Source organism: Talpa occidentalis, unplaced genomic scaffold (assembly GCF_014898055.3).
Source record: "Talpa occidentalis isolate TD23 unplaced genomic scaffold, MPIMG_talOcc4v2.1 talOcc4.9, whole genome shotgun sequence".
Classification (NCBI taxonomy): domain Eukaryota; kingdom Metazoa; phylum Chordata; class Mammalia; order Eulipotyphla; family Talpidae; genus Talpa; species Talpa occidentalis.
Window position 1 is genome coordinate 26,057,378 of NW_023605305.1, and position 17,059 is coordinate 26,074,436.

Consider the following 17,059-nt stretch of genomic DNA (forward strand, 5'->3'; position numbering starts at 1 on the left):
GGACCGACCAGGCAGTCCAACTCCAGTGGAGCCCAAGTCCAAAAAGGGCAACTATACGTGGTCGGTAATGGGGAAATACAGCTTATTTTTCATCCAATCTAGGAAACTAACTTAAGGAGAGGCGGAGGGATCTGGAAAGATCTGGAAAGATGCCTGCTTGATCTAGCACTCCAGTCAGTTCAGTGTCAATTTCGCTGGGAATTTTTTTTTTAAATTTATTTATTTATGCGCACAAGAGCTGGGGTACAGGCCAGAGATGCGGGGGGTGAGAGGATTCACCAGAGACAGAATGGGGAACAGAACAGGCAGACTGACTGAAAATACACTGCTGAGGGGAGCAGTGGGTGAGTCAGGAGAGGTCTGCTGCGCCATGTGGGTTTCTCTCTGGCCAGTCGGGGATCGAACTCGTGCTGAGCGGTGCTTAACCCCTTGCACCACCAGGGAGGCCCTTATTTTATTTTTTATGCATACTAGACTGGAGTAGTAAGCCAGAGGTGCTAGGGGAGGTGGTGAGAGGATTCACCAGAGACAGAATGGGGAGCAGAACAGGCAGACTGACTGAAATATACTGCTGAGGGGAGCAGTGGGCGAGTCAGGAGAGATCTCAGCGACACGTGGGTAGCTCCCTGGCCGGGGATCGAACTCGTGCTGCACAGGCTGCATAGGTTGCGTCCTAACCCTTGCGCCACCGGGGAGGCCCTCGCTGGGAACTGGTGAAGAACGAGCACACATTCCCAGACCGGAGAAACCCAGCGCCACCTTCCAGCGTAGACAGGTACCGCCCCGTCGCCACTGCGGCTGCGCGCGATCAGGTACAGCGGCAGGGGGCGTGGCGCCGGCGGCCCTGAAGCGTGCGCAGGCGCGGGGGTCGCCCTGGGACTGATGGCGGAAGTTGACCTGGTCGCCGAGTTCCCCCAGCCGGCGGGTGCCGCGCGTTGGGCCGAGGTCATGGCTCGCTTCGCGGCCCGGCTGGGCGCGCAGGGCCGACGGGTGGTGTTGGTCACGTCCGGAGGCACCAAGGTCCCGCTGGAAGCGCGGCCGGTGCGCTTCCTGGACAACTTCAGCAGCGGCCGGCGCGGTGCAACCTCGGCCGAGGCCTTCCTGGCCGCGGGTTACGGGGTCCTGTTCCTGTACCGCGCTCGCTCTGCCTTCCCCTTTGCCCATCGCTTCCCGCCCCAAACCTGGCTGTCAGCCCTGAGGCCCTCCGACCTGGCCCGCTCGGGCTTGCTGAGCTTGGAGGCCGAGGAGAATGCACTCCCAGGCTTCGCTTCGGCTCTGCGGAGCTACCAGGAGGCTGCTGCTGCCGGCACCTTCTTAGCGGTAGAGTTCACCACTTTGGCAGACTATTTGCATTTGCTGCAGGCTGCGGCCCAGGCGCTCAGTCCACTAGGTGCGTGTCTTTGGAGTCCGTCGGTTGCCTGCAGGCAGAGCCTTTCTCACCAGACATGTTACTCCTACCCCATCATTAACCTTGGGTCTTAAACAGCTGGGGAACCCAAGTTGAAAAATGAGCTGATCCTGTACTGCTCTTCGATTCATTGCACCATGTGCTTTTCTTTTCAGGCCCTTCTGCGATGTTTTACCTGGCTGCGGCCGTGTCAGATTTCTATGTTCCTGCCTCTGAAATGCCTGAACACAAGATCCAGTCATCTGGGGGCCCACTGCAGGTGGGCGCTTCTCTTCCAGAGATCTGGTCCCCTATAACCAATCTTGGGTTAATTCCCTCTTGATCTGGAGATGGCTTTTCTGCATTCCTTATGTGCTAGGCACTTGGGATACAGAGATGAATAAGACACCGCCCTCCCTCAAGGACCTCACAATCTAGTGAGGGAGCTGGACACAGACAGAATTACAGTACACAATGATAAATGCTGTGGTAGAGGTGTGTACAGAGTGCGGACAGAGTATGGGGTGAAAGGACCTTGGGAAACTCAAGGAAGGTTTACTGGAGATGACTTGAACTCAGTTTTAAAAGATGAGCACAGATTATTCCGCAACAGTTGGAGATGAGTGCTGTGAACTAAACTTGTTTGGTAAGGCTGGAGAGGGGGAGAGAGGTGAGGGTGGAGGGCAGACTGAAGAGACAACTTTGTTCATAGAAGACTATTGTTCTTAAGGAACTTGGATTTTATCCTGTGGAGCCAGGGGTCACCAAGATAAAATTTGTTTGAAAAGAACACTATGGCATCAGTGGGAAAGGTGAATTAGGGAATGGAGGGGGTAAATTAGTTGGTAGTTTAAAGAGGAGATATGGGGAAAGGTAGAGGTGTTCAAGTGAAAATAAAATCAGTTTTGTTTCCTTATTTCCAAGTTGTGCTCTAAGAAACAATTTTTAAATGGAATCAAATAATCATTCTACAAGTGCAAGAAATACTTTCGGTTGAGAGGTTTTAAAACTCAATTTTATTTGAGTTTCTAACAAAGTAACATGTGCATGAGTAAATTATTTGAATTTGTTTCTTTGAGGTTTTGATTTTAAAAATAAAGGTGAATGTTTGAGAAAATGAAGTTCTAAAGGTTCTTTAAAAAATAGTCATGAGGATAGCAGGACTAATTCATAAAACACAGTTTGTCCCAGAATATGTATTAAGCCTTTAAATCAGGTATCATTATGAACCATACAGAGCAAAGGCTTTTAAGCTAAGCATTTAATATGTTTTGAGAAGTTTGACTACTAGAAATCCACTTAAATTTACAGAGCCATAAATTTGAGTCCCTGCTTCCTTAATTTCGCATAAGACTGACCTAGTAGTTAGTGACATTTGCTTATTAAGCTTTTCTTTTTCCAATACAGATAACAATGAAGATGGTGCCAAAAATGCTTTCTCCTTTGGTTAAAGACTGGGCTCCCAAAGCATTTATAATTTCCTTTAAGTTGGAGACTGACCCCTCCATCGTAATTGATCGTGCACGAAACGCTTTGGAAGTTTATCGACATCAAGTGGTGGTTGCTAATATCCTTGAGTCAAGACGGTCCTTTGTGGTTATTGTAACCAAAGACTCAGAAACTAAGTTATTGCTATCTGAGGAAGAAGTAGAAAAGGGTATAGAGATAGAAGAGAAGATAGTGAATGATCTTAAGTCTCGACACACAGCATTTATTTCTGACAAAAACTGAAGTAAAAAGCCCTTATAGGATCAAAATTCGTTCAGTGGACCAGGGCTCTTACCTATGATGAGAATTAGAATGAATTCTTTGCTTTTTTAAAGTTAGAGACAATGAAGGGAAAAAGCAGTGAGAGATGTGCAGACTGACATGATTTAGTAATGTCTTTTAAGGCCATTTCATACAAGTATGAAACAAAGGCAAAGCAATTATGACACCTGCCTGACAGTTGCCTGAATGTGATCTTGATTTTGAAAATGAACAGGAGCTGTTTCTCATCTTTTAAAAAAGAGCTTTTGGGGAATTATATTCCTCAAAATATACATGTGGGGCCTGAATAGCAACTGTGTCCATACCATAAAAAGGATTATGGATACGTGAATAGCTATAGATCAGCCACTTGTTGATGCCTACTCTGTGGTAGGCCCAGAGGATTAAAAAGGTGAATAAACATGTAGTTTGGGAAATGGATATATAAAAAATTAAGTGCAATAAAGTGTGTGCCTAAAAGCTGACACAATGGAAAGGATGTTGTTTTTTGGCAATTTATCAAAGATGGGAGTAGGAGAGAAAGACATATGCCTGAAGTTAGATTGCCTGTAGAGTGAACTTCCCACTCGTTTACTTCGTGCTTTTTGTCCTAGACTCATTCCATATTTGAGTTAATTTACTTTCAAATATTTTAGAACTGCTCTTCTGGGAAACTAAACCCTGGACCTCCACCTGGGAGCAGGCAGGGACTACTTGGTGACCTCTGCCCAGAGGGAAGCATGACAGTCATCTGAGCCAGGTTTGACCTCTCCAGCTATGCCATCTGTTAGCTTTATCAGTGTAGACGGGTGATTTAATGTAATATAATTTGTTTTCTCATCTGTAGAAGGGGATAATAAAGTTTTGCCAAATAATACTAGTTGTGAGGCTTAAGCAATACATTTAATGTAAGCATTAGCCTGCTTCTTGCACATAATTCACACTCAACGGGTGGTTGCAATTATAATTTTTCTCACTTAGCAAGACAGTGTTGTGACAGTACCTTCTCCTTGAGTCCTTGAGAAGTTTTCAAAGAAATTTTCACTGTCCTTGGCCTTGGGTTGAAAGTGCACAAGAATTATAGTCCAGAAAAGTTACCTAAATGATCTGTAGAGTGGTCCAGAGTAAAATTTGAAAAACTGCTAATAACTAGGTGGAAGGAAGTACCGTGCTTCATATAAATATTTAACTTTAAATGTGATTTGTGAGATTACATGGCATGACTTGGGAAGAGTAGCCAGTGTATTTAATTGATAATGGAAGTACAATAAATTTTACTTGAAAAGATTTGAGGAGTGTCGAGGTGCACTGAAATACTTCATTATATCAAAAGTGACCTTCACTAGAGGAAAAATAACTGCAGCAATTAGGACTGTTACTAAAGAGCAGTCCCATTGGACAAAATTTTTAAATCAACTTCAGGTCCAGTTGGCAAACCCTCAAAAAGCACAGGCTTTTTGTCAGCAATAGCTGCAGTACTGAAGGGGCAGGAAGTAAAAGATGGATTTTCTTCCCTACACCTATAGCTTTATGTGGATGACGGTCATTTTCATCTTTGAATGTAGAAATAGAATAAATGGAGTTAAAACTAGAAGTGATCCTAGTGTTTGTGTTTACTACTTACCAAAACTTCCTGTTTTGGTAATGATTAAAAGCAACAACCACTACGCCACATGGAATTATTTCCATTCAGGACACTTAAACAGTGTTTGCATATGTGAATATTCCAGGAAGATTTTTCATTTGTCTTAGCAACAAATGAAAGTATGTAAAGAAAGAAATAATGAAAAGGAACATGAGTTAATAAAAGCAAACTTGATCTAGATTGGAGGACCAAGGAATGTTTCCCCAAGGAAGTGACACTTGAACTAATAAATAGGAGTTAAGTCAACTGCAGGCAATGGTGTTGAGCATTTTCGACCAGAATGCTGACACAACCCAAAAACTTGTGAAGACTCTGGTACCAGAGTCTTACTTTTTAAAAAGCACTTCGAAAAAGTAAGTGGTAAGATCAATTCAGATATGCATATAGAACCAGCAAAACTTTGCAAAGGCTCCCGAAGAGAACTATATTAGACTAAGATAATATGAGTATTGTGTTTGGGATACCAGAAAAGTAAGGGCCCCCAAACCATGAGTAAAATCAAGCTCCGATGAACTAACTAGAATCTTGCAACCAGAGCATGTAAATGAAAATGATATAAATTGAGCCTGTTTACATTTGTGTCGTTTAGAAATTTTTATTTCGTGTTATATAGGTAGAGGATATGATTGACCTAAACCGAGTTTTCAATGCCATTAATTCAGTGATAATTCTAGTGGAGTCCGGTTTCTTCATTTTTACAATAAGCCGGGTGGAATAATGTTGTCTTAGGTGCCCCGGATAGTGTCACTTCTAGGCCTAAAATTCAGAACTCCCGACCTAGCTCCTTTTGAAGAAGAAAGTCACTACCAGAAAATTAAATCCAAAGCCGGAGCTCCAGGAAAGGCCTGACGGCAAACTACTTGAGCACTACAGACGCCGGCGCTCCAGGTTGCGAATAGGCGCTTTGGCGTTACCATGGTTACCACAAAGCCAATGGAACGGGCGGCACCTTCGACCCAGCCGGAAAAGCCCTGCCCGGCGCCGCAGAGGCCGGCGGTGCGCATCGTAACCACGGTTTCCACAGGAAGGACGGCCCCGCAGCCACTGACATCGTCGTTTCCATGGTTCCCGCCGGAAGGACGTTCTGGCGTCTCTCACCAGCGAGCGCGGTTGCTATGGCGCCCGGGGCTCCTGGGGCGCCCGCGGCTAGCTGCTGAGGCAGACGGAGCGGGGGGACCCCGGGCCCTCGCCGCGGCCCTCGCCGCCTCCCACAGGACCAGCTCCGGCCCGGGCCCCGCGGGCCCCGCCGCGCACCTCCTCCTGCCCTCAGGCCTCGCCCGCTCGCTCCGGGAGGGCCCGCAACCCCGGGAACGGCTCCACCTAGCTCGGCCCTGCTAGCCGCGCACCGGAGGGATTCGGCTGGAAAGGGGGTTCCCGGGCATCTAGGGTGACGCCACTGAGAAGGTCTCGAGCACCCCGACTCCGTCAGGCGGGCGTTCCTGTCTTCACTGGACGGAAAAGACTGACCTGCGCGGGCGACTGCGCTCGAGGGACCAGGCGCGTCCAAGTCCACCGAGCTCCGGCTTCCCCCGGGTGTAGCCCGGGAACAAAGAGCTGCTTTGGGGGGTCCTGTACTTGTCCTGCGGAACCTTCCTTCCCGATGAAGCTCTGGAGGCCTTTGGGAGCCCCAGCATCAGACGTCAGCAAGTCAGTGAGCTTCTGCCTTTCAAGCTCCAGCCGCAGCCACTCCTCTCGTCACCCCGAGCAGCGTTCTCTCACCCTGCGCCTCACACGGCCATTTTCACCCTCGGTTGTCCACGCTGCACATCACCGAATGTCCGTGCGTCTCCACTAGCTCTGTCTTCCGTAGAACACCTCCTCCTGCTTGCCTGCCACCATGCTTTGGGTAGCTAAGTATTTCACGTTCTCCATCTCTGAAATCCTTTGGAAGATTTTCTCCGCCTCCCTTCACTATGGCAGGCTTTCTGTTTGGGGGAAACTAAAAGACTAGGATGGAGAAGCACACGTTGGTAAATAATGCAGTAAATTTCTACAAGCCTAGTGTGTTTGGAAAATGAAGGGAACCATGCATTGGGGGATCCATTTCAGGCTTAAGGAAAGAAGATTGTTCCTTGTTTAAGTGAATCCAATGTTAGACGTTTCACTGACGTATTCATGCATGTGAAAAGATCATTCGGAATGATCATGTAGCAGGATTTCAACTTTAAGCCCATGTGAATCCAACGTCTTGGTACTGTAGAATTTTCTATAGAGAGGAGATGCCTTTGACAGTTCTTACACCTCTTCCTGTCAATTTCTTTAACAGGAAACATTCTTTGTGATGGGAAACAAGAAAAAAGAATGAGAAGGGGTGATTGAAAAGAAATATTTTTGGCAAGGGAGCAGGCTTAATGAGCCTAAAAAGACTGGAACAGAGGGACTTGAAAACAGAGTGAGATTCACTTAGAGCCTGTGCAGTTTCATTTTAGCTTGGAAAAGTACTTCATTGGTCCAAAGTATGCGTTCCTTGTTGAATCTTACTATTTCTTCTTCTTCAGTATTCAAGTTTAAATGTAAACTGATTTTGAGGATATGCAAAGCATACATTTTTAACGGGTAAAACTGGGGGAGGAGAGCTCTGATGATTTGGACATTTTTTATTTCTGAGACCAGTTTATTATTTGTGATGTCTCAAGCTTGGAGCCAGGTCATGTTTCCAAGTACTTTACAATTAGCTGTCTTATCTATAATAGTCTGGAAAAGAAAAACAAATTCTACAGCTTTTTCAATTTTTTGCATTAAATGCAAACAAAATAAATTCTCTCATAAAAAAGAGACTGTTAGATGCTATACATTGAGCTTTCCTTTCTCCCTTCCAATATGTATTTATGAAACATATGTCATTTTGACAACATCAACATAATTTTTTTTCCATTTCCTATAACTCTAAATCAGTGATTCTAAACCTCAGGAACCATTTTGCCCCCTAAGAGAGATTTTGTCAACGTATGGAGACATTTACAGTTTTAAATACAGGGGATATGATACTGGCATCTAGTAGGCAAAAAGAACCAGGGACATACATCCTACTTTGCCAAGAACATCCCCCACAACAAAGAATTATCCTATCCAAAATGTCAATAGTATGGAGGTTGAGAAACCCTCTCCTAACATATCAACTTTTCATTTTTCTGTTCTGTGTCAGTCCTTGCATGTGATGATAGCAAAAGTTTGTCTTTTCAGTTTTTATATTTTAAGCATTTAGATATAGCTACATTGTTTTCCACTTTTAAGTGATTTTCTCCTCATTTTGCTTGGGAATGGAAAAGGAAGAAGTGGTATTGTAAGTATTGTATTTAAGATGTCTGCAAGTTTTAAATTGTATTTAAAGGAAGGAAGAAAGAAGGATTAGGGTGAATAACCTGACTGGATAGTTCTGTTTCCGTGGCCATACTCTCTACTTTGTTCCCTAGTATAATACAAAGACCATGGGATCCAAAGCTCATCCTTAGCTCAGAGCCAGGGAGATGTACTTGTAGCACCAGGTATGGTCCTGGCCCCTCCCCTGTAGTTGAAGGGCTGTTGTGAAGAGAGAGATAAGAGCAAGTGAAAATGACTGTGCACCCATTCAACTTGTCCTCTTCCCCACTTATCCATCTCTTTTCTCTTTTTTCTACTTGGCTTTACCATTTCATTCTTTACATCTAGAAGATGCCAAAACACTATAGGATGTGCCTCTTCCCAGAGAGTGGATTTGTAAGACATTTAATGAGCATTTATTCAATATTTATATTGTAGAGAATGGTATGCTTTTGCATACTTTGTTAAGTAGTGCAGTTTTAGGCACAGTGTAGATGTCAAAGCCTTTATAATTTAAAGAGTGGATTTATATTACCCCAAGGCCTGGTTTTTTAGAGTTTTGTTGTTTTTTTTTTTTTTTTTTTGGTGGGACCCTTGCCGGCGGCTGGGGAACGAACCGGCGCTGCAGAGGCTGCAGACAGCCTCACAGCCCAGCGCTCAACTGCTGCGCCACCAGGGGAGGCCCTTTTTTAGAGTTTTTAAATTACTGAACCACTGAACGCTTTGAGATATCATGGCAGAACATGGCAGAGGGGCCCAGGTATTCAAAGTCATGGACATACAAGCCACATGACAGAATAAATAAGAGCTAAAGTCAAGATGTGGCAGAAGCTAAGGCTGGTGTAGTGGCAGGAACAAGATGATAAAGAGTCTCTAGTGCAAAGCTGAGGGGGTTGAACTCTTCCTTGGGGCAATAGCAATGCTAAGCATTCAAAATAGACTGAGAGCTTTGTGGAGCACAAAATGGAAATGTAGCCAGCCTGCAGCAGGGCAAGCAGTTAAGGATGCTATTATACTAAAGTGGGTAAATAATAAGAGCCTAAACCCTAAGGAAACCACTTTAGATGTGGACAGTATGAATTAGGAAAAAAAGAAAAGAAAAAAAATGATAAAAAGGGGGCTTCCCTGGTGGCACAAGTTGTTAAATCTTAGCACTATAAAACTATTGGCAGCAACTGCAGCACGAGTTCAATGCCCAGCCAGGGAGGTGACCCACATGGTGCAGCAGACCTCTCCTGTCTCACTCGCTGCTCCCCTCAGCAGTGTATTTCAGTCAATCTGCCTGTTCAGCTCCTCACTCTGTCTCTGGTGAGTCTTCTCACACACACACACACACCTCTGGCCTATACCCCAGCGTTTGTATGCATAAATAAAATCTTTTTTTGTAAAAAAGAAAATGATAAAAAGAAGTAGAATCAACAAATTCATACACTGGTTGTATATTAAATAGGATAAATGAGGAGGAGTTAAGGATAACTCCCAGGTATCTGAGTTAGGAAAATGTATCAATGGTGATTTTATTAATTGTGCAATAAGAAGGAGAAACAGATGTAAGGGAAAGAAAAGTGCATTATTCAAACCAAGTTGTTCAACAATTAAATATTCATTGGTCTTAAATAGTGGCCTCATTTTATATTGCTTTCTTATCTTACATCCTCTTCTCTGGCACTTCTGCTCTGCCAATTCTTACTTAACAGTAGGCTTTGGTCACTATATTTGTAGCCCTATTTGCAGCCCCTTCCAGCCACAACTGACTGAAGATTACACAACTAAATTTGAAGAGGGGGACATAATTCATTGGATGAACAGCAAATTGACTTGTTTTCATAAATTTGAACTAAGATAAAGAACAGGGGTGACTTAATCTGAAAAGTCACATAGGCTTAGGACTTGAATGACTGTTTTTACCTTTGCTGATGAGTAAGTAGAAAAAGTCCATCCATGTAGAAAAGCAAGTAAATAGGGCCAGAAATCAAAGATCTCATGTGTTTGGCCAAATTTGTAATGGCTCTCTAGCGCCATATCCAATCCCTATGTAACCATGTGTAGTGTCCAGCATATGCCCTTGTGGCTGCTTCTCTTAGAGACCCTCCTATAAGTAGTTGGGATTGATTGATGGTGAGAGACAGAAAACACAAAATAATTGTGGCTTGAAAAGGATGTAAATGTATTTCACTTAAAACTCAAGAAGAAAGCAGTCAGAACATAGGTCAGAATCTTGAAGTTGTCAGAAACGCAGATTTCTTTGCTTATGATGGTACATCATCGGTGACATGTAACTTCCACTTTGTGGTGGCCATATGGCTCTTCAAATTTCAGCTAACTTGTCTGCATTCCAGTTGAAAGGAAAAAGGCGAGAGGAGAAAGGCATCCTGTTCCTTTAAGGACATTTCTAAGAGGTAGCACACAATGCATGTACCATGCATTCCATTGGTCGGCGCATGGTACACAATTATATCTAGCATTAAGCTGTATTTTCAGAAAAAAAAAAAGATGTCATATTTCTGTGGAAAGAGGGAAGAATAATGGCATCGGGCAGTCTTTGCCACATGTACTTGTATTTTTTCTCACTTCAGTATGTTTGTATTTCTTGTGACTTTTTCTAGATATATCTGGAGCTTAGCAGAGATGGATTATTATTTAATCCTCCCAACAACCCAATGAGGTAGGCATTATTCTTATATCCATATGATTTCAGAGAATTCAAAGTTTAAGGAAGTTAGGTGACGTACCTAAGTCAGACTCTTATACCCAAGCTCTTTCTTAATCACCATGATAGTGAGAAGAACAGAGAGCAAAGGCCTAGGTTCCTAGAAATGGTGGCCTTTGAAGGGTCTGTGGAAGAACACAGAGAGGGAAAGCCAGAGAAGTAAAGTAAAAACAGGAGAAAGGGATGTTCCATAGTAGGAAAAAGAAACACTTTTAAGAAAGGATTGAACAGATACCTCAAAGTCATGTATAAATAGAACAGAAACATGTTGGTGGTGAGAAACAGAAAGCCCAGATATATAATGTCAACATTTTTATTTTAGATATTTCACAGCTTTTCCAAGCTTTGATTAACTTTTGTATTGTCAGCCGTTTCATTTAAGTGTTTGTTATAACTGGATAACGTAACAATTAATGTATACAAGAACTATACTTTGTAGAGAATCTAACTATATACATATGTGTCTGTATCTGATATGTGTACATACCTGATTTCTTATACGCATAGTCATTTGTGTGTGTGTGTACACACTGCACTATCTCAAGAAAGAAAAGTTTGAACCTCTTGCTTAGAGAGAACAATTCTATTTTGTCTGGTTCTTATTCCAGCACAGTGAAGACAGGCTGAGGACTGATAACAGAAATCTAGAAGAGCTCACGGTGAATCACATGGAAGAAATGAAAGAAGTAAGAGCCAATAACAAAACTTTAGAGATACCTATGGTTTTGTTCATTGTCCTTCATTAAATGAACACATTAAAAACCAACACTGGTAGTTTGCATATCATTCACATGTAAATCTTTTTTCATGAAATATGTATTGATTTTCAATAGAGTACATGTATAGTATGTTGCCCAGAGAGGACAATTGACCGTGCAGGTAGGTGTGCTCAAGGTCACCTTCATTATTGTGGTAAATTTCATCCTTGTCATAGTAACTAACCTTCCAGCGGACTCTGTTTCTTGTTAGTAGACTTAGAAACCTGATTAGCCAGTGTCCTGTGAGTAGATCAGCTTCTCAAAGGTGGGCATCTATTAATCAAATTCAAAGAGAAGGTTGTAGGAAAAAAGACACTGGCTTATTAATTGACATTAACAAATACAATTTCTAGAGGAGCCAGACACATGTCCTGTGCCTGATACATTCTCTCCCTCTGGGCATTCTAGATGGGAAGCCATATTTAATCAGATGTTTACTTGATGAACAAATGATTCAAAACTTTTATAGCACTACTAAGACAACCAGATTTCTGCAACAGGACTATCTATACCTGCCCTCATTTCTGAACCTGTTATGTCCTCGGAGTACAGTACCTAGCCCTCAGATGGGTAGATACAGTCCAGAGGTATGGGGGTGAGAGAATTCACAGGAGACAGAGTGGGGAGCAGAACAGGAGGATTCACTGAAATACACTGCTGAGGGGAGCAGTGGGAGAGACAGGAGAGGTCTGCTGTGCCATGTGGGTAGCTCCCTGGCTGGCTGGGGATCAAACTGCAGAGGCTGCAGATAGCTTCACAGTGCTGTGCTTAACCCCTTGCGCCACCAGGGAGGCCCTATAATGATATCTTTCGACTCTCTTACTTTTTTTGACGTTCCCAGTACTTTTTTCTGATATACTCTTTATGTAAATAGTAAATTCTCTCAGGTTGTGTGGGAATCCTTCTGCTTGTATTTCCACATCTCAGCTCAGATAGGTAACATTGAATTTTAAATTGAACTCTTTGAATGCAATCTGATTTATAACTTTTTAAAGAAGAATACAGCTGGGCCTGCCCGGTGGCGCAGTGGTTGAGCGCTGGGTTGCAAAGCTGCCCGCAGCCTCTGCGGCGCCCGTTGGATCCCCGGCTGCTCCCCGGCCACCGGAGGAGGATCCCACATGGCGCGCAGACCTCTCCTGCCGCCCGCCTCTCCCCTCAGCAGTGTACTTCGGTCCTTCTGCCTGCTCTGCTCCCTGCTCTGGCTCTGGTGAATTCTCTCACCCTCCCGCGCTTCTGACTGTACCCAGTGCATGTATAAACAAAACAAACAAACAAACAAATAAATAAATTAAACATGCCTCTATTAAAAAAAAAATTAAAAAAAAAAGAAGAATACAGCTCTGTTAGCATAGAAATCACTATAGCATAATAAACTGCAAACTTTAACATTAGGTAGATGGGGTGGAAATTGTCTTTAGCACTGACTGTAATTTTGAGTGAGTTACTTCTTTGAGCTTGAAATTCTTCATCTGTAAGATGGGGTTATAATAGCTTTTTCAAAAGAATTTGTAAGGATTCTACAAGTTAATGTGTATAAAACAGTTCACACATGTACTTGGCACCAAGCACACATTCAATAAAATACAACTATTATTAAAAATAGGTATTCTGTCATTTTAAAGAGGAGGAAATAAAAGCTTACCGGAAAGTTATAAAGTCAGACTACAGTTCTGTGCTCCATCTACTATAACATTCAGCTTTTTGTTCATATTCTGAAGCATTATCCAGCAGGTCTCTAAACAAATATGCAAAATGTAATTCAATTATTTTCGTAGTTACTTCTAACCAATTTAGCATCCTATGTAAAACCTGACTCTGGTTCTCCCACACCTAAGTGTGAAGCCTGGATCTCCCCTTCATTTCTTGTGTGACAAGGCAAATCCTGCCTTTCTCAACCTGTTTCCTCATCTATAAGGCAGGAAGATAACAGTCCCATAGGGTTGAGTATCTTTAATGTAGTGCATGGAGTATAGGGTTGGCTTCCAATCTATCATCATTAGTCACATAAAAGTACATTTAGTGAAGGTGTCATATTAACCAGAAACTATAACAATAAACCAGAAATCCAACAATTTTTAAAATACAATTTCCTATTAACATTTCAGCCATCTAAATCATCTGTTTTAGCATAGGGGTGTAAATATCATTATTGTGTTGATTATTCTTTATTCATGGGTATCAGAACTATTTCATAAACCATAGGCAACTTGATCTGAAACCTGATATGTTAATGGAAAGAAATGTTAGAGATTGTGACTATCCCAGAAATTTGTTGTGATGTATCACTATATCTTTGGAAATGGTGTCTGATAGCATAGGACAGCTGGAAAGAAGTTTAGAGAGAGAGCCTACATGTAAGAAAGCTTAGTTTTCTATATGCCCCTCAGAATATAGACATGATAATTTGATAATCTCTTAACAGCTCTTTTATTTAAATAGCCTTTTAATGTGGCTAAAAATGTGAACCATGGACTAAGAATAAGAAAATGTTATTTTCTTTTTAGGTGGAAAATTATGGAAACCATGTCTGTAACTTAACAGATGAAAGAGAAGCATTTTCTCATAATTATAAAAAAGAAAACGAACAACTAAGACAGGAGTTCAAAGAGCTCCAACTCAAACACGGTAATTTTCCCTTTTATAAAAATGTAACTTTTGTTTCTAATGCTAAATGTTAATATGTAAAAATTATAGAAAATTCGGGTAATGTATAAATGTAGAAGGAAGAGGAAAATTACTGAATATTCTCAACTTAATATTTTAATTGTATTTAAACATTTAAAACTTGTCTTTTTAAAGTTTGTGTTCTGATAAGTATGAGAGAGCACAGGATGGTTATTTATTTCAGTGTCTAGTACAGCCTCTGCCTCACTCTGTCAATTACCTGTGTTAACTCCTCTAGGGCAATGATCACATTCTAGTCTAGTATTTTCTGTGCTATACCCCACAGCACCTGTGCTGTAAAGTATCTAGCATATTAAGGACTCAGGAAATATTTAAGTTCTACAAAGTCACAAGGGAAGATATAGATAGGACCCTTTTAGAATATTCTATTTTGTTTAACTCCATAAATTAGATGTTTTTATTATATATAGTCAATGATTATATATTATCACATATTTATTATTTTCTCTGCTTAGCTTTTTTCCTTCCATCTCAGATGTTCCATTTGGGGTCATTTTCCTTTTTTTCATTTTAGAACTCCCTTTCTAAAATGATGAAAGTTTTTCCTTTATTTTGAATCTCATGTGTCTCATGAGACAAATTAATATATATTTTGGGAGTCAAACAAAATATAATTGAGACTGAATTTCTTACTTAATCTTTGCATCGCTTTAAAAGTAATTGCAGACAAGGAACTCCAAACATGATTTGAGTTTCAACTATGTGTATACCTTGAAACTAAATGAAATGCTTTATGTGAATGCATAAATTGTAATGTTCTATTTAAACAAGAAGTGTTTCTTTTTTTGCCGGATGATACTCATTTTTGTGATTAAATTTTATTTTTTATAATATAAGCATAACCTCTTAGATATGTTAGTTTGAACCACATGAAACTGGACTTGAACCACAAGTCCACTATAATCAAATATTACCAACTTTATATGGTTCAACCTAATAATGAAATTCACATAGGCAAGATATTTTGTTCCTGCTTTCCCATATTAGCTTTCAAACATCTAGAGGAAATAGTACAATGTCATATGAGTACATTTGCTTTTTGTTTTATTACTAACAACAGTTTTATTACAGTCCCATAATGAAGAACTGAAAAGATTAAACATCACTAAACTGCCTAGAGAGAGATGTGGAGCAAGTAGCAGACAGGTTAGGGATGGCCCGCAAAGAGATCAGAAGGCTCACTGGTGAACTGCAAGGGAAGGAGCGAGAGCAGAGTAGATTAGGTAAGCAGTTGTCACAGATGGACATTTCTTACTGTGTAAGTGTGATTACATAATGTTATAATCAGGAATATAGTTTTAGCAAAACCAGTAGGTTATACTGGGATTTACTCCAAAGAACTGAAAGGTATGGAAGTAATAAGGAAAAATGCACAATTGTGCATGTGAGTACAGCAGTACTCACACTGTGATTAGGAATGATCTCTTAGAAGATTCATATTACAAGATTCATGTTATAATGTTAGCCTTTTACTTCAGGGGAGGTTTTCCTTCCCGCTATTATATGAGGCTCTCCAGCCAGTTCAGTAGTGATGAAGCCACCCTGGGAGGCAAAGTGATAAAACCTGGGTTAGTGAGTCCAGCTCTGAAGGACCCAGTGCCCCAGCTTCTTCCCTATGCCTTTCTGCCATCATACAATTCTTGAAGAGGTTCAAAAGCTGGTTCCTGAAATTTCATTTTGATATTTCTAGCCACAACTGGCAAAATTCTAAATATTGTTCATTGGAAGGATGAATTTTAAGTATTTCTGGATATAATTTCTTTTTACAAAACAGATAGTGCCATGGTTAAAAACTTCAGCTGTTTGTACTGAATACAGTCGTGCAAACTTTTCAGGATGGAATCTGGTAAAGGAAGCAAATAAGGAAAATTGTGAATAAATACAGGGTACAGTAGGAACACTAAAGAGGGAATCAGAAAAAACCTCTTGGATGAGGTGACGTTTATACAGAAACTCAGAGAACAATTAGCCAGGGGACAGGGAGTGTTGCAAAGAGAGATCACTTCAGATTTGATTAATCACTTGTTCCTTACATAGATATTCTTTTTCCCTTTAGATTCTGCACTTGAGAAGGCACAACTAGAAATTGAAAAATTGAAAGAAAATTTGATAAAACTAAAAGAAAATGGTGAGTTATTCTGGTAGATATACTAATATTTTAAAATATGTCAAATTATAAATTACTACTATTATTACTCTTCTATTACTACTATTACTGCTGCTACTACTTGTTGTTCACTAAGTGACAGTCTGCCAGGCACTTAGATGGGTTATCTCTAATCCTCACAACAGTTCCTAGTAGTGAGTATTCCCATTTCATCAATAAAGAAACTGAGTCATGACAAGATTGAGTAATCCAATAGCTATATTTAGTGTTAGAACTGGTATTTGAATTTCCATAACCTGTGATCAACATATATAAGGCACATTTTACTAAAACACTGAGATCAAGATACCTTATAATGCAGTTAGTAATGCCTCACACATATTCACTTGGAAGTTAATCTGACCCTAGCTTGACTATGTAAAAATGCTACCAGCAATCAATAAAACAATGAAATTTGAGTGTTGTAAGTTAACAACCACAAAAATAATTAAGACTATATTTAACCAGTTTTTATTAATACTAAATTTAGATTTGCCCTCCTTTTAAAAATTATAAAAAATATAATTATAAAGTGAATACTACTCTCTTAGTAATTGATAGACCAGTAAATAGAAAAGCAGTGAGAATATACAAGGTATAAAAACACTACCAATTACTGACCTAATTGATAGTGATAGAAAATTCCATGAAAATACACCTTTTGTGAAATCAAACCAAA

The 17,059-nt window shown here is 40.9% G+C and overlaps 2 protein-coding genes across 8 annotated transcripts in view; both read left to right on the plus strand.

Moving 5' to 3' along the window:
* Positions 1-37: 37 nt before the first annotated feature.
* On the plus strand, positions 38-3,126 carry PPCS (phosphopantothenoylcysteine synthetase). Of its 5 annotated transcripts, none has more exons than XM_054691812.1 (3): positions 38-60; positions 1,564-1,667; positions 2,795-3,126. In XM_054691812.1, exons 2-3 carry the CDS (start codon positions 1,575-1,577, stop codon positions 3,116-3,118), a joined length of 417 nt encoding a protein of 138 aa, XP_054547787.1. In that variant the 5' UTR covers positions 38-60; positions 1,564-1,574; the 3' UTR covers positions 3,119-3,126. The 5 variants fall into 5 exon arrangements, with proteins under 5 accessions (XP_054547787.1, XP_054547788.1, XP_037357134.1 ...); XM_054691813.1 differs by lacking the exon at positions 38-60 and adding an exon at positions 746-775; XM_037501237.2 differs by lacking the exon at positions 38-60 and adding an exon at positions 816-1,390.
* Positions 3,127-6,034: 2,908 nt separating this feature from the next.
* CCDC30 (coiled-coil domain containing 30) overlaps positions 6,035-17,059 on the plus strand; it is a 73,888-nt gene continuing 62,863 nt past the window's right edge. The window contains exons 1-4 of one of the 3 annotated variants that reach the window (XM_054691808.1): positions 6,035-6,627; positions 11,400-11,477; positions 14,054-14,174; positions 16,291-16,362. In XM_054691808.1, the coding sequence (XP_054547783.1) occupies positions 6,619-6,627; positions 11,400-11,477; positions 14,054-14,174; positions 16,291-16,362 (280 nt within the window). In that variant the 5' untranslated portion in view covers positions 6,035-6,618. The other 2 variants (XM_054691807.1, XM_037501236.2) reach the window with 2 other exon arrangements.